This window comes from Natator depressus, chromosome 9 (assembly GCF_965152275.1).
Source record: "Natator depressus isolate rNatDep1 chromosome 9, rNatDep2.hap1, whole genome shotgun sequence".
Classification (NCBI taxonomy): Eukaryota; Metazoa; Chordata; order Testudines; family Cheloniidae; genus Natator; species Natator depressus.
The window spans coordinates 55554527-55579552 of record NC_134242.1 but is presented as its reverse complement, the minus strand read 5'-3'; the positions used below and the strand labels follow the sequence as shown (position 1 = coordinate 55579552).

General features: G+C 51.7%; 1 protein-coding gene across 17 annotated transcripts in view; it reads right to left on the bottom strand.

Annotated features, from left to right (window-relative positions):
* KIF1A (kinesin family member 1A) overlaps window positions 1–25026 on the bottom strand; it is a 212175-nt gene that overhangs the window by 72041 nt on the left and 115108 nt on the right. For 16 of the 17 annotated variants that reach the window (XM_074964251.1, XM_074964254.1, XM_074964264.1 and 13 more), the window contains 5 exons: window positions 17435–17518; window positions 16931–17111; window positions 16708–16780; window positions 16259–16352; window positions 559–707 (listed from right to left, as the gene is read on the bottom strand). In XM_074964251.1, the coding sequence (XP_074820352.1) occupies window positions 559–707; window positions 16259–16352; window positions 16708–16780; window positions 16931–17111; window positions 17435–17518 (581 nt within the window). The remainder of the gene's footprint in view (window positions 1–558; window positions 708–16258; window positions 16353–16707; window positions 16781–16930; window positions 17112–17434; window positions 17519–25026) is intronic. The other variant, XM_074964252.1, reaches the window with a different exon arrangement.

Here is a 25026-nt window from a genome sequence, read left to right as displayed (position 1 = left end):
CTATTCGGCATTGGTGAGACCTCATCTGGAGTACTGTGTCCAGTTTTGGGCCCGACACTACAAGAAGGATGTGGAAAAATTGGAAAGAGTCCAGCGGAGGGCAACAAAAATGATTAGGGGACTGGAACACATGACTTATGAGAAGAGGCTGAGGGAACTGGGCTTATTTAGTCTGCAGAAGAGAAGAATGAGGGGGGATTTGATAGCTGCTTTCAACTATCTGAATGGGGGTTCCAAAGAGGAAGGATCTAGACTGTTCTCAGTGGTAGCAGATGACAGAACAAGGAGTAATGGTCTCAAGTTGCAGTGTGGGAGGTTTAAGTTGGATATTAGGAAAAACTTTTTCACTAGGAGGGTGGTGAAGCACTGGAATGGGTTACCTAGGGAGGTGGTGGAATCTCCTTCCTTTGAGGTTTTTAAGGTCAGGCTTGACAAAGCCCTGGCTGGGATGATTTAGTCGGGGATTGGTCCTGCTTTGAGCAGGGGATTGGACTAGATGACCTCCTGAGGTTCCTTCCAACCCTGGTATTCTATGATTCTATGAGAGAAGGTGCTTACTTTCTTCTTCAGCTCCACGCTAATGGCATTGGCCTCCTTTAAGAAAATTGCATTGCCCCACAGCAGGTCCCGGAGCGATGTGAATTGGTACCACTTCCACTTCCTGAAGGCCCAGAGGGCCAGCTCAAACTCCCGCTCAGTCCACTGCACTGTTGAGACAAAGAGACAAGGTCACTTCCTTCAAAGGACACCCCCAACACTCCTCTGCCTACCACCACTAACACCAACACTCACGCAGCCTTGATTCCATCCAGGCTGTGGAGAGGATTTCAGAGATTCCAAGGCAAGCAAGGACTACTGTGATCAGCTAGTTTGACCCACTGTATAGCGCAGACCATAGACCTGCCCCCAAATAATTCCTAGAGCAGAGCTTTTAGAAAAACACCCAGTCTTGACTGAAAATTCGCCAGTGATGGAGAATCCACCACAACCCTTAGTAAGTTGTCCCAATGGTTAATTCCTCTCACTGTTAAAAAATTATGTCTTATTTCCAATCTGAGTCTGTCTAGCTTCAATTTCCAGAGATTGGCTTGTGTTTGACCTTTTTCTGCTAGATTGAAGATCCCATGATCATGTATTTGCTCCACAAGTAAGTACTTATAAAATGTGATCAAGTCACCCCTTCACCTTCTCTTCGTTAAGCTAAATAGACTGAGCTCCTTGAGTCTATCACTAGAAGGCAGGTTTTCTAATCCTTTAATCATTCTCGTGGCTCTTCTCTGACACCTCTCCAATTTATCAACGTCCTTCTTGAATTGTGGGCACCAGACCGGGACACAGTGTTCCAGCAGCAGTCACCTCAGTGCCAAAGACAGGTAAAATAACTTAGCTAATCCTAACGATTTCCCTGTTTATACATCCCAAGATCGCATTAGCTCTTTTGGCCACAGCATCACACTGGGAGCTCGTGGTCAGCTGATTATTCTCCACAACACCCAAATCTTTTTCAGAGTCCGTGCTTCCCAGGATAGAGCCATCCTGTAAGTGTGGCCTGCATTCTTTGTTCCCAGATGTATACAGTTACAGCTAGCCGTGTTAAAACTCATATTTGCTTGTCTCGTGTTTACCAACCGATCCAGATCTCTCTGAATCAGTGACCTGCCCTCATCATTATTTACCACTCCCCCACTTTTTGTGTCACCTGCAAACTTTACCAGTGATGATTTTATGTGACTGGCTCTGAAATAGAGGCACATGAGGAAATACAGCTTTCTCTTCTTGTCCTAATAACTGTTCCACACACAAGTCAGGAGGGCATCACAGTGCAAGGTCCAAGAGAAATACCACAGACACACAGGGAGGGCATAAGCCAAAACTAACTCCACTCTGTCAGCAGCTGTCATAAACATACAGCTAAGGGTAGCATAAAATCCCTCCTTTGCCTGAAAAGGGCTAAGAAGCTCAGATAACCTGTGTCATAAATATAAAGGGAAGGGTAACCACCTTTCTGTATACAGTGCTATAAAATCTCTCCTGGCCAGAGGCAACATCCTGTTACCTGTAAAGGGTTAAGAAGCTCAGCTAACCTGGCTGGCACCTGACCCAAAGGACCAATAAGGGGACAAGATACTTTCAAATCTTGGGGGCAGGGAAGGCTTTTGTTTGTGCTCTTTGTTTACGTGGTTGTTCTCTCTTGGGACTGAGAGAGGCCAAACAGAAATCCATCTTCTCCAACCCATCCTAATCCAAGTCTCCAGTATAGGTACACCAGGCAAGGCGGATTAGTTTATCTTTTGTTTTATGTGAATTTTCCCTTTGTTAACAGGGAGGTTTATTCCTGTTTTCTGTAACTTTAAGGTTTTGCCCAGAGGGGGATCCTCTGTGTTTTGAATCTGAATACCCTGTAAAGTATTTTCCATCCTGATTTTACAGAGATGATTTTTACCAGTCAGAACCTGACTGATTTTCCCATTGTTCCAAGATCCAGAGGTTTGGGTCTTTGATGATTTTGTAACCAGTTGGCGAGGATATTATTCTCAAGCCTCCCCAGGAAATGGGGTGTGTAGGGCTTGGGGGGATATTTTGGGGGAAGACGTCTCCAAGTGGTCTCTTTCGCTGTTCTTTGTTTAAAACACTTGGTGGTGGCAGCATACTGTTCAAGGACAAGGCAAAGTTTGTACCTTGGGGAAGTTTTTAACCTAAGTTGGTAAGAATAAGCTTAGGGGGTCTTTCATGTGGGTCCCCACATCTGTACCCTAGAGTTCAGAGTGGGGAAGGAACACTGACACCTGGCTGGCACCTGACCAAAAGGACCAATAAGGGGAGAAGATACTTTCAAATCTGTGAGGGAAGGTTTTTGTTTTGTGTTTCTTTGTTTTCTCTCCGGGACAGTGAGAAACCAGGTCAGGGAAAATACATCTCCTAAAGCAATACCTGAACTAAGCATCTAAGATTACAAATTGTAAGTAATAGGAAGGAAATGCGTTAGATTATCTTTTGTTTTAGCTTGTGAATTTTCCCTAGGCTAAGGGGGAGGTTTATTTCTGTTTTTTTTGTAACTTTAAAGTTTTGCCTAGAGGGGAATCCTCTGTGTTTTGAATCTGATTACCTTGCATTCTGATTTTACAGAGGTGCTTCTTTTACTTTTTCTTTATAATAAAGTTCTGCTTTTAAGAACCTGATTGGTTTTTAGTGTCCTAAAAACCCAAGGGGCTGGTCTGTACTCACCTTGTTTACTCTCAAGCCTCCCCAGGAAAGGGGGTGAAGAGGCTTGGGGGGATATTCTGGGGAAATAGGAACTCCAAGTGGTCCTTTTCCTAAATCTTTGTTTAACTCACTTGGTGGTGGCAGCGATACCAGTCCAAGGACAAGGAAGAATTTGTGCCTTGGGGAAGTTTTTAACCTAAGCTGGTAAAAATAAGCTTAGGGGGTCTTTCATGCGGGTCCCCACATCTGTACCCTAGAGTTCAGAGTGGGGAGGGAACCCTGACAGCAGCCAAGATAAATGAGGGATGGGGAAGGTTATTACATGTATGAAACAGCAATACCAGCTCCCAAATATGGCTAAAGGCTCCCAAACACTGCTAGAGGTGGGAGAAATAATTGATTACAATAACAGCACTGATTTAAATGGTAATGGCCTTATTCTCATTAACACTAATGCCCTTTGGCTACCTTAAAGTGCGGTAATGTAATTTATATCCACTTTAATGCCCCTTTACAGTATCAGTGGGGTGTAAAGAGGCCTGGTGCAAATGAGAATCAGGCCCTTTGGGGTTATGTAAAGAGACCTGGGTATAAAGGAGAATCAGGCCCTCTGGGTTATGCTGATACCCTTTCTCTGTTCTGGAAGTGTGACTTTCCCATCTGCCTTCTTTTAAAACAAAACAAAACCCCACATTTTACCAGGGAACAACTGATTAATTTTCAATAAATGAATTCCCCACTGATTTATGCCAAACTTTCAACTACAGAAATTTTGCAATCAGACCTCATGCTATTTCTTCATCTCTATGCCTTATCCATTTGTATGCTGCTTCTTGTTAACTGCACATCAAGAAGCAGTAGGCAGTACTAACATGAACGCAAGAAGTATGGAGAATGGGGTGTGTGGGTGCAGGGTGAATATCTGCTGTAACCATTATAATAGCTGTGTCTGAATTAGAGTTACACAATCCAAAGCAGTTACTGAAAATGCTGGAAAATGAGCAGCGCTCTAGCCCCTGAATTCAGACAAGAGTGATTTAACAAGCAACAATCTTGACCCCCGCCTCCTTCATTCAGCATTATAATCATCCCCCTTGTGGCATTCCACACACTGTAATACCACAGCTTCAGACACCTACAGTTATTTGATACTTTGATACTTAAATGGGGAAACTTTTGGGAAAGGGGGAGCCTATACAGGAAGGATGGGCTCCACCTAAACCAAAATGGAACCAGATTGCAGGCACTTAACATTAAAAAGGTCGTAGAGCAGTTTTTAAACTAAGGGCTGGGGGAAAGCCGACAGGTGTGGAGGAGCACATGGTTCGGACATCCCTTAGGGGAGGATCTATTAATAGAGAATCTCTATGTCCTAGTGAGGAGCAGAGGATGGAAAATGATAAAATACAGGCAGGGTCTGATCAGAAACAGTCAAATAAAAAAAGTCCCATTCAATTGCATCGTTTAATGGCAGACAGCTAAAAGGAACAAGTTTTTAAAGTGCTTATATACCAATGCTAGAAGTCTAAATAATAAAATGGGTGAACTAGAGTGCCTCATATTAAATGAAGATATTGATATAATAGGCAACACAGAAACTTGGTGGAATGAGGATAATCAATGAGATACAGTAATACCAGGGTACAAAATATAACAGAAGGACAGAACAGGTCATGCTGGTGAGGGAGTGGCACTATATGTGAAAGAAAGCGTAGAATCAAATCAAGTAAAAATCGTAAATGAATCAAACTGTACCACAGAATCTGTATGGATAGAAATTCCATGCTCTAATAATAAGAATATACTGGTAGGGATATATTACCAACCACCTGGACAGGATGGTGATAGTGACTGTGAAATGCTCAGGGAGATTAGAGAGGCTATTAAAATAAAAAACTCAATAATAATAATGGGGATTTCAATTATCCCCATATTGACTGGATACATGTCACCTCAGGACAGGATGCAGAGATAGTTTCTTGACACCTTAAATGACTGCTTCTTGGAGCAGCTGGTCCTGGAACCCACCAGAGGAGAGGCAATTCTTGATTTAATCCTAAGTGGAGCACAGGATCTGGTCCAAGAGGTGAAGATAGCTGGACTGTTTGGTAATAGTGACCATAATATAATTAAATTTAATATCCCTGTGGCAGGAAAAACACCACAGCAGCCTAACATTGTAGCATTTAATTTCAGAAAGGGGAACTACACAAAAATGAGGAAGTTAGTTAAACAGAAATTAAAGGGTTCAGGGCCAAAAGTGAAATCTCTTCAAGTGATGTGGAAACTTTTTAAAGACACCATAATAGAGGTTCAACTTAAATGTATACCCTTGTCAAGGTTCCCTCCCCACTCTGAACTCTAGGGTACAGATGTGGGGACCTGCATGAAAGACCCCCTAAGCTTATTTTTACCAGCTTACGTTAAAAACTTTCCCAAGGCACAAATTTCATCTTGTCCTTGAACAGTATGCTGCCACCACCAAGTGATTTAGACAAAGAACAGGGAAAGGACCACTTGGAGTTCCTATTTCCCCAAAATAGCCACCCAAGCCCTTACACCCCCTTTCCTGGGGACGCTTGAGAATAAACAAGATGAGCACAAACCAGACTTGGATTTTTAAGACCCAAAAAACCCAGTCAGATTCTTAAAAAACAGAACTTTATTAGAAGAACAAAAAAAGATAAGAGAACAACTCTGTAAGATCAGAATGGAAGATAATCTTACAGGCAGTCAGATTCAAAACATAGAGAATCCCTCTAGGCAAAACCTTAAGTGACAAAAAGACACAAAAATAGGAATACACATTTCCTCTAGCACAGCGAATTTCACAAGCCAAAACAAAGAAAACCTAACACATTCTCTAACTAGATTTACTTACTAACTTTACAGGAGTTGCAGGGCTTGCATCAAGCACTCAAGCACTCAAATCTGGAGAGGGGAAAAGGCTTTTGTCTGTCTGTGTGATACCTTTGCCGGGAACAGATCAAGGATGATAAGGCCATTGCGGAGAAACTAAACGAATTCTTTGCATTGGTTTTCACGGCTGAGAATGTGAGGAAAATTCCCAAACCTGAGCCATTCTTTTTAGGTGACAGATCTGAGGAACTGTCCCAGATTGAGGTATCATTAGAGGAGGTTTTGGAACAAATTGATAAATTAAACAGCAATACGTCACCAGGACCAGATGGTATTCACCCAAGATTTCTGAAGGAACTCAAATGTGAAATTGCAGAACTACTACCTATAGTCTTAGAGACTAACCAATTTATTTGAGCATGAGCCTTCGTGAGCTACAGCTCACTTCATCAGATGCATACTGTGGAAACTGCAGAAGACATTATATACACACAGAGACCATGAAACAATACCTCCTCCCACCCCACTCTCCTGCTGGTAATATCTTATCTAAAGTGATCATCAAGTTGGGCCATTTGTGCTGGATTTGTGCTGGAAATGGCCCAACTTGATCACTAGGTTTTTCCCCTAGCAGTACCCATAGGGGAGTGCCCCTAGCGACTCCTGGAGTGCGCAGTATAAGGGGTGCTGCGTGCTCCCCCTACCCTCAGTTCCTTCTTGTCAGACAACTCCAACAGAGGGGAAGGAGGACGGGATGTGGAATCAACATGACCAACACAACTCGAAGAACACCAGTTACGGAAAAGGTAATTGTCTTTTCTTCTTCGAGTGATTGCTCATGTGTATTCCACAATAGGTGATTCCAAGCTATATCTGTTGGAGGTGGGTAGGAGTTCACAAATTCTCGGTACGGAGCACAGCCCTGCCAAACCCGGCACCTTCCCTGGTCTGGGAGACGATCGCATAATGAGAGGTGAACATGTGAACTGAAGACCATGTAGCAGCCCTGCAAATGTCCTGAATGGGGACATGATCTAAAAAGGCAGCCAACAAGGCTTGCGCCCTAGTGGAGTGTGCCCTCACAATTGACGGCAGAGGGATTCCCGCCAAGTCATAACAGGTATGGATGCACGAGGTGATCCAATTGGAGAACTGCTGAGTGGAGATCGGCTGACCCCTCATGCATTCAGCCAAGGCGATCAACAACTGTGAAGACTTCCTGAATGGCTTAGTCTGCTCCAGGTAAAAAGCCAGAGCCCGTTTCACATCCAGCTTGTGGAGACGGCGCTCCTCGCTGGACACATAGGGGTTGGGGCAGAGGACCGGCAGGAAAACGTCCTGACCCATGTGGTAGGCGGAGACCACCTTCGGGAGGAATGAAGGATGTGGGCGGAACTGGACCTTATCCTTATGGAATGGGGGCTCAGAGGTCAGGGCCCTGAGTTCCGAGACCTGCCTAGCTGATGTGATCGCCACCAGGAAGGCCACCTTCCACGAGAGGTGCGACCAGGAGCACGTAGCTAGTGGCTCAAACGGGGGGCCCCGTGAGCCAGGCCAGCACCAAGTTCAGATCCCACTGCGGGACTGGGGGCCTAACGTATGGGAAGAGACGATCCAATCCCTTAAGGAATTGGCCAGTCATGGCACGGGAGACTACCATGTGCCCCTGCACCGGCGGATGGAAGGCCAATATGGCCGCCAAGTGTACCTTGACGGACCCTGGGCTCTAAGGTGAAGGAGGTAGTCCAAGGTTAGCTGGAACGGGGCAGCCACGGGGGCAATGCCCTGCTCAGCCACCCATCAGGAAAACCAAGCAGACTCGGCATGTGGAGGGTTGCCTGCTTTCCAAGAGGATTGTGCTGTACTCCTTCCGAGCACGTCCTTTCCTCCCAGTCTAACCATTGAGCTGCCACGCCGTGAGGTGGAGTGCCGCTAGGTTGGGATGGAGGAGGCAGCCCTGGTCCTGGGAGAGGAGGTCTGGGTGGGACGGTAACAGCCATGGCGGGGCTACCACCAGGCTCGTGAGGGTCCCGTACCAATGCTACCTGTGCCACACCGGGGCAATCAGGAGGACCGAGGCCCTGTCTGTCTTTATCTTTTCCAGGACCTTGCTGATCAGTGGAAACAGGGGAAAGGCATAGAGAAACTGGCCTGACCAGGACAGGAGGAAGGCATCAGAGATAGCGCCCTGTCCCAGCCCCTACAGAGCAGAACCGGGGACAGTGACGGTTCTGCCGAGTCGCGAACAGGTCCACCTGGAAAACAGGTTCACTCTTGGAAAAGTCTGTGCACAACCTCTGGGTGAAGACACCACTCATGCTGAGAGGAGAAGTCCCTGAAGTCCTGTGAGTTCCGGGCGCCCGGTAGGTGGTAGGCCTGTAGGCAAATGTCATGGGCTATTCAGAAGTCCCACAGCTTGAGGGCTTCCAGGCAGAGAATCGGGCCTCCCCTTGCCTGTTGATGTAAAACATTGAGGCTGTGTTGTCCGTGAGAACCCTGCCCAACAGGTGTGAGCGGAAGGCCATGCAAGCCAGCCATACCGCCCCAAGCTCCTTGACGTTTATGTGGAGGGCGAGGTCCTGTGCAGACCACAGACCTTGGGTCTGAACGTCTCCCACATGGGCTCCCCACCCCAGGTCTGATGCGTCGGACACCAGCTCCATTGATGGGGGAGGACCATCATTGTAGGGAGGCGATCACCGGTTCAGGCACAGTGAGGACCTTGTCCATCCTGTCTCTGGCCTGGGAGAACATCAAGACCAACCAGAGCTGGAGGGGCCTCACCCTGAGTCTGGTGTGACAAACCACATATGTGCACGCCGACATGTGACCCAAGAGTTGGAGAAACGCTCTGGCTGTTGTCACTGGAAACCTTGTGACTGTGTCGATGAGCCCTTTCAGGGTCTCGAACCTGTCCGGTGGGAGGGAGGCTCTGGCCGATGTGGCATCCAGAACTGCCCCGATAAACTCTATGTGTTGTACCGGAACTAATGTGGACTTGGTGTCGTTTACTAACAGGCCCAGAGTGGTGCACGTGGACAGAAGGAGCACCACATGGTCCCGCACCTGCGACTGAGAGCTGTCCTTGACCAGCCAGTCATCTAGATAGGGGAAGATCTGGACCCCACGGTGCCTGAGGTAGGCCTCCACCACAGACATACACTTTGTAAATGCCCTCGGGGCAGTGGACAGGCCAAACGGGAGGACTGTAAATTGGTAGTGTTCCTATCCCACCTTGAAATGGAGGAAATGTCTGTGCCCCTCGAATATATGGATGTGGAAGTATGCATCCTGCAGATCGAGGGCGGTGTACCAGTCCCCGGGATCCAGGGAGGGAATGATGGAGGCCAGGGAGACCATGCGGAACTTGAGCTTCACCATGTACTGGTTCAGGCCTCGCAGGTCCAGGATGGCCCTGAGCCCCCGCATTGGCCTTCGGAATAAGGAAATAGCAGTAGTACCCTTTGTGTCTGAACTCTGCTGGCACCACTTCCACCGCTCCTAGGCCAAGGAGCCGCCCCACCTCCTGCTCAAACAGAGCCTTGTGAGAGAGGTCCCCCTGGAGGGATGGGGGAGGAGGGTGGTTGGGCGGGGTAGAGGTAAACTGGAGGGTGTAGCCCTGAGAGATGGTGCTGAGGACCCATCGGTCCGAGGTCAGCCGCGACCACTCCTGGAGAAAAGCACACAACCGGTTGGAGAAAGGAGGCTTTATTGAGGGTGGATCCCTGATGAGAACTAGTGGGTCGCCCCTGGGCATTGTCAAAACTGCCGTTTCCCTGCCTGTTTGTCTTTGGAGGACCAAGGCTGGGGGACAGACCGAGACTGTCTCTGTGGCCGTTTCTTATAGTCCCCCGACTTTTTATAAGGGGGCTCGTATTTAGAGTGGGTGGCCTTGGTGGGAGCCTGCCATGGTTTAAACTTAAGTCAAGCCGGAGCCAGAACATAGAGGCCAAGAGCCTTAAGTGTAGTGCAGGAGTCCTTCAGGCCATGCAGTTTTATGTCTGTCTCCTCTGCAAACAGAGCCTTGCTGTCAAACGGGAGGTCCTGCAAGGAGCTCTGCACCTCACTGGATAGCTCCGAGAGCAGGAGCCACGATGCCCTTCTCATGGACACCACGGAGGTCATGGACCACGCGGCTGTGTTCGCCGCATCTGCTGCTGCCTGCAGGGTTGTCCTGGCAGCCGCTGTACCCTCCTCCACCAGAGCTTTGAACTCTTTCCTGTCACGATCATGGAGGGAGTCCTCAAACTTGGGCAGAGAGCCCCACAGATTGAACTCATACCAGTCCAGGAGAGCCTGATGGTTCACCACCTGTAACTGGAAGCTTGAGGACGAATAAATTTTTCTCGCAAATGAATCCAGCCTCCTGGAATCTTTATTTTTCGGAGTAGGGGCTGGTTGGCCCTGCCATTCCCTGTGGTTGACCGACTCAACCAGGGAGTTAGGAGCAGGGTGGGTGTAAAGGTATTCATGTCCTTTGGCGGGCACAAAATACTTGCATTCCACTCTCTTAGAGATGGGGGCCAAGGAGGCCGGGGTTTGCCACAAGGCATTTGAAATTTTTGCCACCCCTTCATGGGGTGGCAAGGCCACCCTGCCCAGGACCGAGGCAGTCAGGATGTTAAAAAGGGAGTCCAAGGGCTCCTCCAACTCCTCTACCTGAAGGCCGAGGTTAATGCCACCCTTTTCAATAGCTCCTGGTGGGCTTTAGAGTCCTCCTGCGGGACGGAGAGAGGAGGGGCCGTAATCGCCTCATCAAGGGAGGGCGAGGAGGTAGGTGCAGTATTTTGCGTGTCCACCGGCACCGGAGGATCCACCCCCTGGTCGCTCTCCGGGCATGGCGCCAAAGATGCACGTCCCACTGACTCCTTCCTTGGAGGCCGGGAGAGGGAGGCCGATGGCCCTTTTGAGGCTCCAGCCACTGAGCAAGCCCCACCAGGGGTTGTGTCAGGGCCCACGGTGCCCACTGGTACCACTGTGCTGGCCATGGGGCCCGGTGCCAGTGCACCTGCTGTGGCACTGGCGGAGCAGGCTGTTCGGTCTGGCTGGCCTGACCCATCAATGGACGACTACGAAGGGAGGCTGGGTTGATGTACGACCTGCTGCTGTCCCTGGACCAGGAGGAGTGGCGGCGCCAGGAGTGGTGCTGACCACGAGCCCGACGTGGAGGAATGGTACTGCCGGTAGCAGCTGCTCTGTGATAGGCTCCAGCGGGCAGATCCACAACGGCAATCGGAGCCCAGGGCTAAGGAAGCAGTGCTGTGGCAGGGTCCTGGAGCAAGACAATGAATGAGAACGGTGTCAACATTCGTGTCGTGACTGACTATGATAGCCCTTTTGAGAAGAGGACCTTCGGCGTTGTCTGCCTCGGTCCTGTCGGTATCCGCTCCTTGAGGCAGAGCGGTGACTGGAGTCTCTGTCAGATGGAACCAAGCCAGACAACCTAGTGGGGGTCGACAGTGACCTGCATGGACTACTCACAGGATGGTCGTTGAGCGGTGAACAGCATCGGGAACATTCCCTCGACTGAGAACGGTACCGAGTCGGGAGCGACTGTGGAGATCCCAGCGGCGGCTTGCCTCTGGACCACGGGGCCAACATTGGCGGTGCTCCTGGTACCGGCATGGACATAACATCCTGAGCCGCTTGCAGGGCCTCTGGTGTGGAGGGCATCCAGTTATCTGGGGAAGCCTGCTCCAAACGGGCCGGGCTACTCTGCTTGACCTGAGTTGGAGGCCTAGAGGCTGATGGGGACCGAGGACTGCCCAACATGGGTCTTGCCTCTCCACCAGTCTTGCTCCGGTGCCACGGTGGAGAAGGGGTCTAGAGCACATGACTTATGAAGAGAGGCTGAGGGAGCTGGGATTGTTTAGTCTGCAGAAGAGAAGAATGAGGGGGGATTTGATAGCTGCTTTCAACTACCTGAAAGGGGGTTCCAAAGAGGATGGCTCTAGACTGTTCTCAATGGTAGCAGATGACAGAACGAGGAGTAATGGTCTCAAGTTGCAATGGGGGAGGTTTAGATTGGATATTAGGAAAAACTTTTTCACTAAGAGGGTGGTGAAACACTGGAATGCGTTACCTAGGGAGGTGGTAGAATCTCCTTCCTTAGAGGTTTTTAAGGTCAGGCTTGACAAAGCCCTGGCTGGGATGATTTAACTGGGAATTGGTCCTGCTTCGAGCAGGGGGTTGGACTAGATGACCTTCTGGGGTCCCTTCCAACCCTGATATTCTATGATTCTATGATTCTAAGGCCTATTCTTAGCCTTCTTGGTGTGCCCCACAGACGGGGAGCGGAGCCGACTGGTAGATGGCGCCGGTGGGTCGCCGCGTACTGACACCGTGGTACCCGGTGCTGACTCGGAGCGGCGCGCCAGAGTCGGGATCAACGCCGACTCCATCAGGATGGCCTGGAACCTAATGTCTCTCTCTCTCTCTCTCGGTCTGAGGCTTAAACGACTTGCAAATCTGGCAGCGATCGCTGAGATGGGTTTCACGCAAACAGCGTAAGCAAAAAGTCTGCGTTCGGCTCACTCACTGGCATCTGTTACCTACAAGTGTTGCATGACTTGAAACCTGGGGCGCGGGGCATGCCCCTCCCCGGATGAACTAACTAAACTAAAATTAATCAAATTACTAACTGCAGGTAACATACACTGAATGAACAAGAGTTCTGGGGACGATCTGCAGCAAAGCTGGAGCAGAGCAGTTCCGAAGCACCTTCACTGGCGGCAAGTAGGAACTGAGGGTGGGGGGAGCGTGCAGTGCCCCTTATACCGTGCCATAGAGGCCCCACTCCAGGGGTCGCAAAGGACCCTCCCCTATGGGTACTGCTAAGGGAAAAACTTCCAACACTGGTGCATGTGGCGAGCATGCACACCTTTTGTGCAATACACATGAGCAATCACTCGAAAAAGAATCATGCCTCATGAATCTACTAGAATTCTTTGAGGGAACAAGCATGTGGACCAAGGCGATACAGTGGACATAGTCCCACAGTATTATTGCCAGCAAGTTAAAAAAGTATGGATGGGAGGAATGGACTATAAGGTGGATAGAAAGCTGGCTAGATTGTCAGTCTCAGCGGGTAGTGATCAATGGCTTGATGTCTAACTGGCAGCCGGTATCAAGCCGAGTGTCCCAGGGGTCGGTCCTGGGGCCGGTTTTGTTCAACATTTTTATCAATGATCTGGTTGACGGGATTAATTGCAGATCATTAATAATCTGGAGGATAGCGTGGATTGCACTCTCAGCAAGTTTGTAGATGACACTAAACTAGGAGGAGTGGTAGATACGCTGGAGGGTAGGCATAGAATACAGAGGGACCTAGACAAACTAGAGGATTGGGCCAAAAGAAATCTGATGAGGTTCAACAAGGACAAGTGCAGAGTCCTGCACTTAGGACGGAAGAATCCAATGCACTGCTACAGACTAGAGACCGAGTGGCTAGGCAGCAGTTCTGTAGAAAAGGACCTAGGGGTTACAGTGGACGAGAAGCTGGATATGAGTCAACAGTGTGCCCTTATTGCCAAGAAGGCCAATGGCATTTTGGGATGTATATGTAGGGGCATTGCCAGCAGATCGAGGGACGTGATCGTTCCCCTCTATTCAACATTGGTGAGGCCTCATATGGAGTACTGTGTCCAGTTTTGGGTCCCACACTACAAGAAGGATGTGGAAAAATTGGAAAGAGTCCAGTGGAGGGCAACAAAAATGATTAGGGGGCTGGAGCACATGCCATGAGGAGAGGCTGAGGGAACTGGGCTTATTTAGTCTACAGAAGAGAAGAATGAGGGGGGATTTGATAGCTACTTTCAACTACCTGAAAGGGGGTTCCAAAGAGGATGGATCTAGACTGTTCTCAGTGGTACCAGATGACAGAACAAGGAGTAATGGTCTCAAGTTGCAGTGGGGGAGGTTTAGGTTGGATATAAGGAAAAACATTTTCACTAGGAGGGTGGTGAAGCACTGGAATGTGTTACCTAGGGAGGTGATGGAATCTCCATCCTTAGAGGTTTTTAAGGTCAGGCTTGAAAAAGCCCTGGCTGGGATGATTTAGTTGGGGATTGGTCCTGCTTTGAGCAGGGGGTTGGACTAGATGACCTCCTGAGGTCCCTACCAACCCTGATATTCTATGATTCTATTAAGAATCCCACGCACCGCTACAGGCTGGGGACAGACTGGCTGAGCAGCAGTTCTGTAGAAAAGGACCTGGGAATTAGAGTGGACAAGAAGCTGGATATGAGTCAGCAGTGTGCCCTCGTTGCCAAGAAGGCCAACGGCATATTGGGCTGTATTAGTAGGAGCATTGCCAGCAGATCGAGGGAAGTGATTATTCCCCTCTATTCGGCACTGGTGAAGCCACACCTGGAGTATTGTGTCCAGTTTTGGTCCCCCCACTACAGAAGGGATGTGGACAAATTGGAGAGAGTCCAGTGGAGGGCAATGAAAATTATTAGGGGGCTGGGGCACATGACTTATGTGGAGAGGCTGAGGGAACTGAGCTTGTTTAGTCTGCAGAAGAGAAGAATGAGGGAGGATTTGATAGCAGCCTTCAACTACCTGAAGTGGGGTTCCAAAGAGGATGGAGCTTGGCTGTTCTCAGTGGTGGCAGATGACAGAACAAGTAGCAGTGGTCTCAAGTCACAGTGTGGGAGGTCTACTTTGGATATTAGGAAACACTATTTCACTAGGGGGGTGGTGAAGCACTGGAATGGGTTACCTAGGGAGGTGGTGGAATCTCCATCCTTAGAGGTTTTTAAAGCCCGGCTTCACAAAGCCTTGGCTGGGTTGATTTAGATGGTGTTGGTCCTGCTTTGAGCAGGGGGTTGGACTAGATGACCTCCTGAGGTCTCTTCCAACCCTAATATTCGATGATTCTATGATTCTAAGTGATCCATCCCCTGTCGCTCATTCCCAGCTTCTGGCAAACAGAGGCTAGGGACACCATTCCTGCCCATCCTGGATAGTAGTCATTGATGGACCTATTCTCCATGAATTTATCTAGTTCTTTTTTGAACCCTGTTATGATCTTGGCCTTCACAACATCCTCTGGCAAAGAGTTCCACAGGTTGACTGTGTGTTGTGTGAAGGAATACTTCCTTTTATTTATTTTAAACCTGCTGCCTATTAATTTCATTTGGTGACCCCCTAGTTCTTGTGTTATGAGAAGTAGTAAACAACACTTCCTTATCTACTTTCTCTACACCAGTCATGATTTTATAGACCTCAATCATATCTCCCCTTAGCCGTCTCTTTTCCAAGCTGAAAAGTCCCAGTCTTATTAATCTTTCCTCATATGGAAGATCATTAATAAAGATGACCGACCCCTCGGGCACTCCGCTTGAAACTTTCTGGCAGGAATACTGTGGGAGACCATATCAAAAGCTTTGCTAAAGTCAAGATATATCACATCCACCATGTTCTCCGTATCCACAGAGCCAGTTATCTCATCATAGAAGGCAATCAGGTTGGTCAGGCACGACTTGCCCTTGGTGAATCCATGCTGACTGTTCCTGATCACCTTCCTTTCCTCCAAGTGCTTCAAAATGGATTCCTTGAGGACCTGCTCCATGATTTTGCTGGGGACTGAAGTAAGGCTGACCGGTCTGCAGTTCCCCAGGTTCTCTTTCTTCCCTTTTTAAAATATGGGCACTATATTTGCCTTTTTTCAATCGTCTGGGACCTCCCCCAGTCGCCACGAATTTTCAAAGATAATGGCCAATGGCTTTGCAATCACATCAGCCAATTGGGTTAGATCTGGACCCATGGACTTGTGCATGTTCAGCTTTTCTAAATAGTCCTTAACCTGTTCTTTCACCACTGAGGGCTGCTCACCTACTCCCCATACTGTGTTGCCCAGTGCAGCAATCTGGAAGCTGACCTTGTCTGTGAAGACTGAGGCAAAAAAAATATTGAGTACTTCAGCTTTTTCCACATCATCACTTGATGATTACTGTTCATTCCCTCTGGGGCACCTGGCACTGGCAACTGTCGGAAGACAGGATACTGGGCTAGATGGGCCATTCTTATGATAAGAGAGAGTCTCCTGCCAATACACCTGGATAATCTTCCGAACTTTCATCGTAACAGACCAGAGTCATTAGGAAGTGTCATTGGCCAGCAAAACTATAAAAGGCTCATTCTCTCTCACACAATTTATTTCAGTTGCTCTCTGCTTTCACTGAACTTTTACCTTCATCTTCAGGCTCTTCCTCTTCCTCATTGGCCTCAGGATAATACCTGGAGTCCATCTGCTTCTGTAAAGCCTCTAGTTTACTCTCATAGTCCTGAGGGAAAGGGGGGAAAATAAGGAAATAACCCATAAACAATTGTCTTTTTGATTTTGACCACCCCTTTCCTGTACCAGGTCTCTCTCAATCCCCATAAAACTGACAAATGGCTCCACTCCCTGTAGAAAGTCAACCTACCCACAGCTGTGTTCACTGGTCTAAAAGGTCCCATTAGACGAGGAGACACATGATATTTCCATTCTGGGTAGTATCTTCAGAAGATGCAGATCCACCCTCCTCATGTCAGCACACCATCCATTGTTCAAACTAGAGACTCAACCCCAGTCTGTGCCTTGACGGTAACTAGTGTTGCTCTGATGAACCAGTTAAGAAGCAGAATATATGTGCCTACCAGCCTCTGCTGCTCAAGAAGATAGTTGGCCTCTTCTCTCTCTTTGCGGTATTGGTCCTCCAGTTCCTGAAGCCTGTGAAGAATTAGGAAGGACAGAATGACAAACCTGGACAGATCCACAGTTACTGGTTGGCACCCCATTTCCTTCCCTTCTGCTCCACCTCTCCATGTTCCCCTCCCTCCACGATCCCTCATCTCCTCTGCCTCCCCCATGCCTCCTCACCTCTGCTCCATCTCCTGCTTCATGTCAATGCCTTGTTTCTCCAGCAGCTCTCGCTGCGCGAAGGCCCAGTCCACTGGCTCTGCGGGGGTCTCTGCACATGGGGTCCGCTCCCGCTCCTGGCGAGCCTGCTCAGGGTGGTTGAATCGGAACACGTGGCTCTTCCCCATGATGATGCGGTTTCCTTTGGGGAGGGCAGTTCAGAGTTAACCAATGAGGTCTCCACTAAAGCAGAAACCCCAACTCAGTGGCAAGGGTTGCACAGCAGGATTTCCCCCAACAAGGCCTCTCATGTCCCATGACTTATGCCCTGATTCAACAGAGCATTTGAGCATGAGTAGCCGCACTGACTATCCCCCACTGTCACTCCACTGATGCCACTAGACTAGAACCACCATCTGCCCAACAGGGTGACCTGGTATGTTTCTATAAGGGGATCTATGTGCGTCAGTGGTTAAAGCAGTCTGTCAGTGCTGAGTCAATCACCCCCTCTGAAGCAGGACCTACCAGATCGCAGGACACTGGGTTCCATCACTTTTTTGCCATTGACGTAGGTGTCGGCCCCTTCGCAAGGTTCTAGTGTCACCACTACTGTGAGAAAGGCATAGGAGAGAGAAAGAGACAGGAGGAGAGGTGTGAAGGGACAGCAGAGGCCTGAAGGGTTGCTGGTCTCCTGATTGCATCGGAAATGTTGGCTGTGCCTATGGGCTGCGATAGGAAGGGAGGGCTGTTTGTTTAGTATCTTGATGCCAGTGGACACCCTGCTCCAGACATACAAGCCCAAGCACATACAACAAGGTTGTACTTCAAAAGCGCCTGTGGAATTTAGGAGTGTGTCTCACTGAAAATCAATGGGGCTGGTGCTCCTAAACCCCTGAAGTGCTTTTGAAGATCTCCCCCTGTGTCTATATCTTAGTTATAAATGTCAGGTTAATTTCCTTATGTTCCCACATGGCAGGCCTTCACCACCTTCTTACCCCCATTATTTCACTGGCATTTAACGATTTGTCTCTTCCATGCCAAAGTCCAGCCTGGATCTGCAGACTGCAAACTACCTGCCATCAGTCTTTGAGCATTAATCACCGAGAGCCAGAACATGCCCCGCTTCCTCCCACGTCACAACTAGTCCCACAGACAGCCCGGGGGCTGCTCACAGAGCAAAGCACTACACAGCACGTGTAAGAGGGGACAGCACATGACACTGAGTAACAGAGGGACCGCCTGGGGATCTGGGAGTTGTATTATTTGTTCTCTAGTCACTCGGTGAGAAGTAACCTCCGAACTATTATATTGTGGTACTGCCACCTGCTGACCTCTTCAGCAAGCTAGGCTGCACAGAGATTCCTGGACAGGGTGAAAGAGGGATTGGGCCACTCCAGCTTTTAACAATGCATTGCTTTTGTATGCCAGTGGGTTGCCCACCCCATTGCTGCTGCAGGTGAGCGGAGGGGTAGGAAAGTAGTCTCTATCCCTAAACCTGTAGCGATTTTAAAGGACACTGCCAGCAAACCTGTATAATGTTGAGTCAGCCAGGCTGCCGGTCTTCTTGGTGTCATCAATTTTATATTAATAACAACCTCCCCTCACAGCACTGAGGCAACACCCACCAGTAACCTGAACCCGAACCCTGCTGCCTGCCTGTCTTCTCTCCTTTCGAGACTGCCCACTGGGTGCAGCAGGCTAAGGAATCTCTGCCTGCCGCACCACATGAGCACTGTTTACATGAACTACAACCGTTCTGACTGGGCAAAGGGAAATGATCTTGCCTGAACCAGGCACATGGATGCAGGAAAAAGCGGTTACTTACTTTCTTGTAACTGTTGTTCTTCGAGATGTGTTGTTCACGTCCATTCCACATTAGGTGTGCGTGCGCTGCGTGCATGAGCGTTGGAAACTTTTTCCCTTAGCGGCTCCCATTGAGCCGGCGGGGCCCCCCGAGTGGCACCACTGCGCCGTGCATATATACCCCTGCCGGCCTGACCCCCTCCGGTTCCTTCTTGCTAGCGACTCCGACAGAGGGGTAGAAGGGTGGGTGGTAGAATGGACATGTACAACACATCTCGAAGAACAACAGTTACGAGAAAGTAAGTAACCGTTTTTTCTTCTCTGAGTGCTTGTTCACGTCCATTCCACATTAGGTGAATCATAAGCTTACCTCTGGAGGAGGGTAGGAGTCACGGAACAACTGCTCGGAGGACCGCTGTGCCAACTGCCTCGTCCTCTCTGGCCTGCTGGTTGACCGCGTAGTGGGTCATGAAGGTGTGCACCGAGGACCAGGTGGCTGGTCTGCAGATCTTCTGGATCGGGACCTGTGCCAGGAATGCGCCCTAGTCGAGTTGGCCGTGACCGCCTGGGCCGGAACACCTGCAAGCTCATAGCACGTCCAGATGCAGCTTGTAATCCAAGACGAGATCCGCTGCGCCGACACTGGGAGGCCTTTCATCCTCTCGGCTACAGCCACAAACAGCTGCGTAGATTTACGAAAGGGCTTGGTGCGCTCCAAATAGAATGCCAGCACTTGACGCACATCCAGGGTGTGCAAGCTGCAGTGACTCGGGTCCGTATGAGGTTTTGGGAAGAACACCGGCAGACAAATGTCCTGGCCCAAATGGAATTGGGAGACCACCTTAGGGAGGAACTTGGGGTGCCGTCGGAGCTGCACCTTGCCCTGGTGCAATACTGAAAACAGTGGCTCAGAGGTGAGGGCCATCAGTTCGGACACCCTTCTGGTCGAGGTAATGGTCCCCAGAAATGCCACCTTCCACAAAAGGTGGAGAAGAGAACAGGAAGTGAGGGGCTTGAAAGGGGGTCCCATGAGTTTAGAGAGGACCAGGTTAAGGTTCCACGGAGGGACTGGGGGGGCGGGAGTACGGAAACACCCTCTCCAACCCTTTAAGGAACCATCCCACCATTGGGTGGGAAAACACCGAACCTCCCAAGAACCCCGGATGGAAGGCAGAGATGGCCGCCAGGTGTACTCTGAGTGAGGATGGTGCTAGCCCTTGCTGCTTGAGGTGCAGGAGGCACTCCTGGATGGCCTGCACCGGGACCTGGCATGGTCGCACCTGTCGGGGTTCACACCAACACGAGAACCTTTTCCACTTGGCCATATAGGTCGCCATGGTAGAGGGCTTCCTACTGCCAAGCAGAATCTGCTGCACAGGAAAGGAGCACTGGCTCTCCAAGTTGTTTAGCCACAGAGTCTCCATGCTGTCAGGTGCAGTGACTGCAGGTCAGGGTGGAGAAGCCGCCCACCGTCCTGTGTAATGAGGTCCCAGTGTAGGGGCAGGACTACTGGGGCCTCCACCGAAAGCTCTAGGAGCGATGTGTACCAGTGCTGGCGGGCCCAGGCTGGGGCGATGAGGATCACTGCCGCCTTGTTCCTGAGTACCTTAAGCAGGACCTTGTGTACTAAAGGGAGCAGGGGAAAAGCACACATCAAGCCCCCTCTCCATGGGATCGCAAATGCGTCCACGAGTGAGCCCAGGCTGCGGCCCTGGAATGAGCAGAACCATGGGCACTGGGCGTTGGCCCTGGTGGCAAACAGGTCTACCGGGGGAAACCCCCACCTGCGGAAGAGTGAAAGCACGACGTCCACCCTGAGCGTCAACTCGTGCATGCGGTATGACCTGCTGAGGGAGTCCGCCAGCTCGTTTTGTACCCCCGGGAGGTAGGACGCCTCGAGATGAATTGCATGGGCTATGCAAAAGTCCCAGAGGAGGAGAGCCTCGTGACAGAGTGGCGAGGAACGAGCCCCGCCCTGTTTGTTTATATAAAACATGGCAGTAGTGACCACTCAGAGTGGCGTGAAAGGTCTGGCAGGCGAGACGAACCGCCCTGAGCTCCTGCACATTGATATGGAGCGACCGCTCTGCTCCAAACCACAAGCCCTGAGTCCTGAGGTTCCCCAGGTGAGCCCTCCATCCGTGTTCTGACGCGTCCGTCAACACCGTCAGGTCCGCTTGTGGGGCGGCAAAGGGGATGCCTTCGCAAACCACAGGCTGGGACTGTCACCACAGCAGGGAGTCCAGCACGTCCCTTGGGGCTGTCACTACCAAGTCCAGGGGGTCCCTGCCTGGGCGGTACACGCGAGTGAGCCACGCCTGCAGAGTCCTGAGTCTCAGTCTGGCATGCCTGACCATGTGCGTGCATGCTGCCATGTGGCCCAGCAGCCGCAGGCAGCACCTGGCCGTTGTCATGGGAAACTGGTGCAGGGAGGCCACCGCTTGCTGGATAGCCCGGAATCGGGATACTGGAAAGCTTGCTCTGGCCTCCACTGCTTCCAGGACCGCCCCTATGAATTCCACTCTCTGCGTGGGTACGAGCATGGACTTGGGGACGTTGACCAGGAGCCCCAGCTCGCGGAACAATCTGCCACATGGCCCCACACTTCCGCCTCAGATCGGCCCGCCAGGAGCCAGTCATCTAGGTACGGGTACACCCGGATTCTCTGCCTCCGTAAGAAGGCTGCCACCACCGCCATGCACTTCGTGAATACCCCTGGGGCTGCGGCCTAACCAAACGGGAGAACCGCAAACTGGTAATGTTCTTGGCCCATGGTGAAGCGTAGGAACCTCCGACGTGCTGGGTGGATGGCGATATGGAAGTACGTGTCCTTCATGTCGAGGGCAGCGAACCAGTCCCCCGGATCCAGGGAAGGGATGATGGTGCCCAGAGAGACCATGCGGAACCGGGCCTTGACCCGGAACTTGTTGAGCCCGTGCAGGACTAAAATGGGACAAAGGCCCCTTTTCGCCTTGGGGATGAGGACGTACCGGGAGTAGAACCCCTTCCCCCTTAGGCTGTGCGGCACCGCCTCTACCACCCCTGCCTCTAGCAGCAAGCGGACTTCCTTCTCTAGGAGATGCTGGTGAGACGGGTCCCTGAAGAGGGACAGGAAAGAGGGGTGGGGGGGGGGAGGGAGGCAAACTGCAGCGAGTACCTGTTCTGTACCGTGCGTAAGACCCAAAGGTCTGAGGTAATGGTGGACCATGCATGGGAGAAACAGGGCAGGTGGTTCAGGAAATAAAGGGATGGTTCCGGTGACTGGTCTGGTACGCTGTCCTCGAGCGCACCTTCAAAAGCCTGGCTTACTGCCCGGCTGGGGTTTGTGCTGGCCTGATTTCTGACCCAGTGCATTATTGTTGTTGTTGTTGCGCCGTCGCCTGTTATCCCTGCCTCGCCTACGGTAAGGCTCATGCCTATGGCGAGGCTGGTACTGGCTTTGAGGGGGAGGCTGCGGCTTAAAGGGCTTCCTCTGGGTTGCCGGGGTGTGCATACCCAGCGACTTAAGCGTAGCTCGCGAGTCCTTGAGGCTGTGTAGCCTCGTGTCTATCTGGTCCGAGAAGAGCCCGGACCCTTCGAAGGGGAGGTCCTGGAGGGTACTCTGGACTTCGGGCGGCAGGCCTGACTCCTCCAGCCACGCTGAGCGCCTCATGACCACCCCCAACACGATTGTTCTGGCCGCCGCGTCTGCTGAATCCAGGGAGGCCTGGAGAGAGGTCTTGGCTACTGCCTTGCCCTCGTCCACCAGGGTCGTGAACTCCTGTTGGGAACCTTGCGGGAGGTTGTCCTTAAACTTCCCCACTGCCGCCCAGGAGTTGAAATTGTGCCTGTTGAGGATGGCCTGCTGGTTCGTAATCCTCAACTGAAGGCCCCCAGATGAGTACACCTTTCTGCCAAAAAGGTCCAGGCGTTTCGCCTCCTTGGCCTTAGGGGTCGGGGCCTGCTGTCCATGGCACTCCCTTTCCTTTAGCGCTGAGATCACTAGGGAGCATGGACTCGAGTGGCAGAACAGGAACTCATAGCCCTTAGATGGGGCAAAGTATTTACGCTCTACTCCTTTGGCCGTTGGAGCGCTGGAGGCAGGGGTCTGCCATATGGTCTTATATTTGGACTTAATGGTCTTAATGAGCGGGAGTGCTATTCTGGATGGACCTTCGGGGCTCAAAATGTCCACCATGTGGTCCTCCTGCTCAACCGTCTCCTCGGCCTGCAACCCCAAGTTCTGGGCGACCCTACACAGCAACTCCTGGTGGGCTCTATGGTCTATCGGAGGGCTGGACACCTCTGTACCCACCACCGCCTCATCCGGGGATGATGAGGAGGTTAGCTGCTGCTCAACCCCCTCTGGTTGGTCCTCCTGCTCCCCTTCTCCCGTGGGAGGGGCCTCCGGCTCGGGCCAGGGCGGGAGTCCACTGGACGGCACCAGACTCGGTTCTGGTCTCTCCAGTTTATCCTGAGGGGATGCTGGAGGCTTGGATAATGTAGCCTCCGGCACCGTCTGGCATCGGTGCGGGGACCGGGACCGCTGCACCGAGTAACTTGCTGTGGACAGGGCCCTTTGGCACTCCTGATAGGCCCAGGGGTTCCAGAAGGGCCAATGGCCTGACGGCCCCCATTGGGGTTCCTAGCCCACCTGAGGGTCCCTGCTGTCCAGGGCCCGGTGCGGGTAGCTATAGTGGCTGGAGTTGGCGCCGGATTGTGGCAACGCCGATCGCGAAGGCCATGGCGGTGCCAACGATCTGTGCGGGTGGGAGAACGAGCGGCTCCTGGCTGAGTGGGAGCAGGAGCAGTACCGGTATCTCCGGGACCGGGATCTGGACCGGGACCGGTGCTGGCGTTCCCTGCACCGGGACTGTCTGTGGGAGTCCTCTGGCGAGGGCCGTCTCAACTTCTCCCGGTGCTGGTCTCTGGGTGGTGCCGGAGAGCGGTGTGCCCTTTCCGGTGCTTCCTTACGCCGACCCACTGTGAGTCCGCGGAGTTGGAGCTCGACCGGGACCAACTACAGGAGCGGTGCTGGGACGGTGTCCTTGAGCGGCACACCATTGCCGGCTTACCCCTCGACGGCACCCGAGCCATGGGTACCAGAGGGTTCTCCCCCTACGGGAGGGGGCTCGCCGCCGACAGCTTGATGAGGTCCTTTGCAGCCTCAAAGGTGCCAGGCGTGGAGGGCTGATCCGTTATGCCCTCAAGCCCATCGTCTGCACTGAGCTCACTTAGGTCTGGGTTCGGTAGGGCTTGTGCTGCTGGGACCGCAGGTGTCAGCACCAGTACCGCGGCCTTCCCGCTCTTATCGGCACTTGAGGCCTTGGGAAGTGCCGGCCTCCTGTGCGGGGAACAACCGCGCCTTCCTTTTGGCTGCGCCGGGGGCTGCACCAGGGAGGACGAGTGGTGCCGGGGCCTAGTCTGGCCCTCTGGGGCTGACAGTTTACGATGTTTAGCAGGTGCCGGGTCTCTCGACAGCTCCAGGGCACTACGCCCTGAGGAAGCCTGAGCCGGCATCGGGTGATCCGGGCCCGGTGGCTGCAATGTGGCCTCCATCAACAGCTGCTTTAAACGGAAGTCTCTTTCTTTCCTTGTTCTTGGCTTAAATGCCTTGCAAATCCTACACCATTCAATTTGATGTCTATCCCCCAGGCAACGTAGACACGAGCCATGGGGGTCACTAACTGGCATAGGTTTGCGGCACGTGGCGCAAGCCTTGAAGCCGTGGGTCTGCGGCATGCCCCGCAGCCTGGGGCGGGTGCTGGAAGCCTCCAAGCACCTAATCACTTAAGTGTCCACAAAATAAAGGTATGTTAACTACCTGATAACAGCTACTCTGACTGCTCTTCTACGAGAGAGAGAGAGAGAGAGAGAGAGAGAGAGAGAGAGAGAGGTTGTTCCAACGCCGCCAAGGACGGTAAGAAGGAAGTGGAGGGGGTCGGGCCAGCAGGGGTATATATGTATGGTGCAGTGGCGCCACTCGGGGGGCCCCGCTGGGAACCGCTAAGGGAAAAAGTTTCCGATGCTTGTGCATGTGGCGCGCGCACACCTAATGTGGAATGGATGTGAACAAGCACCTGAAGAAGAACTAAGGGTGCTGGGGGGGTCTATGTTCCCTCTAAGCTGTGGGGCCGCCCAGCAGGCTATCAAGTGCCGCACACTTTAGGTGTCCCTTCCCCCACTGCTGCGCTGCTCCTGCCCTTTGCCTCTAGCCAGCTGCTCCCGGGAGCCTCCTGCTTGCTGTGCAGAGCGTGGGGGAGGAGAGGAGACCGCTGATGTCAGGGTGTCCCCCTCCCTGCATCCCTATACCCCATCTCCACAGAGAGGGGTGC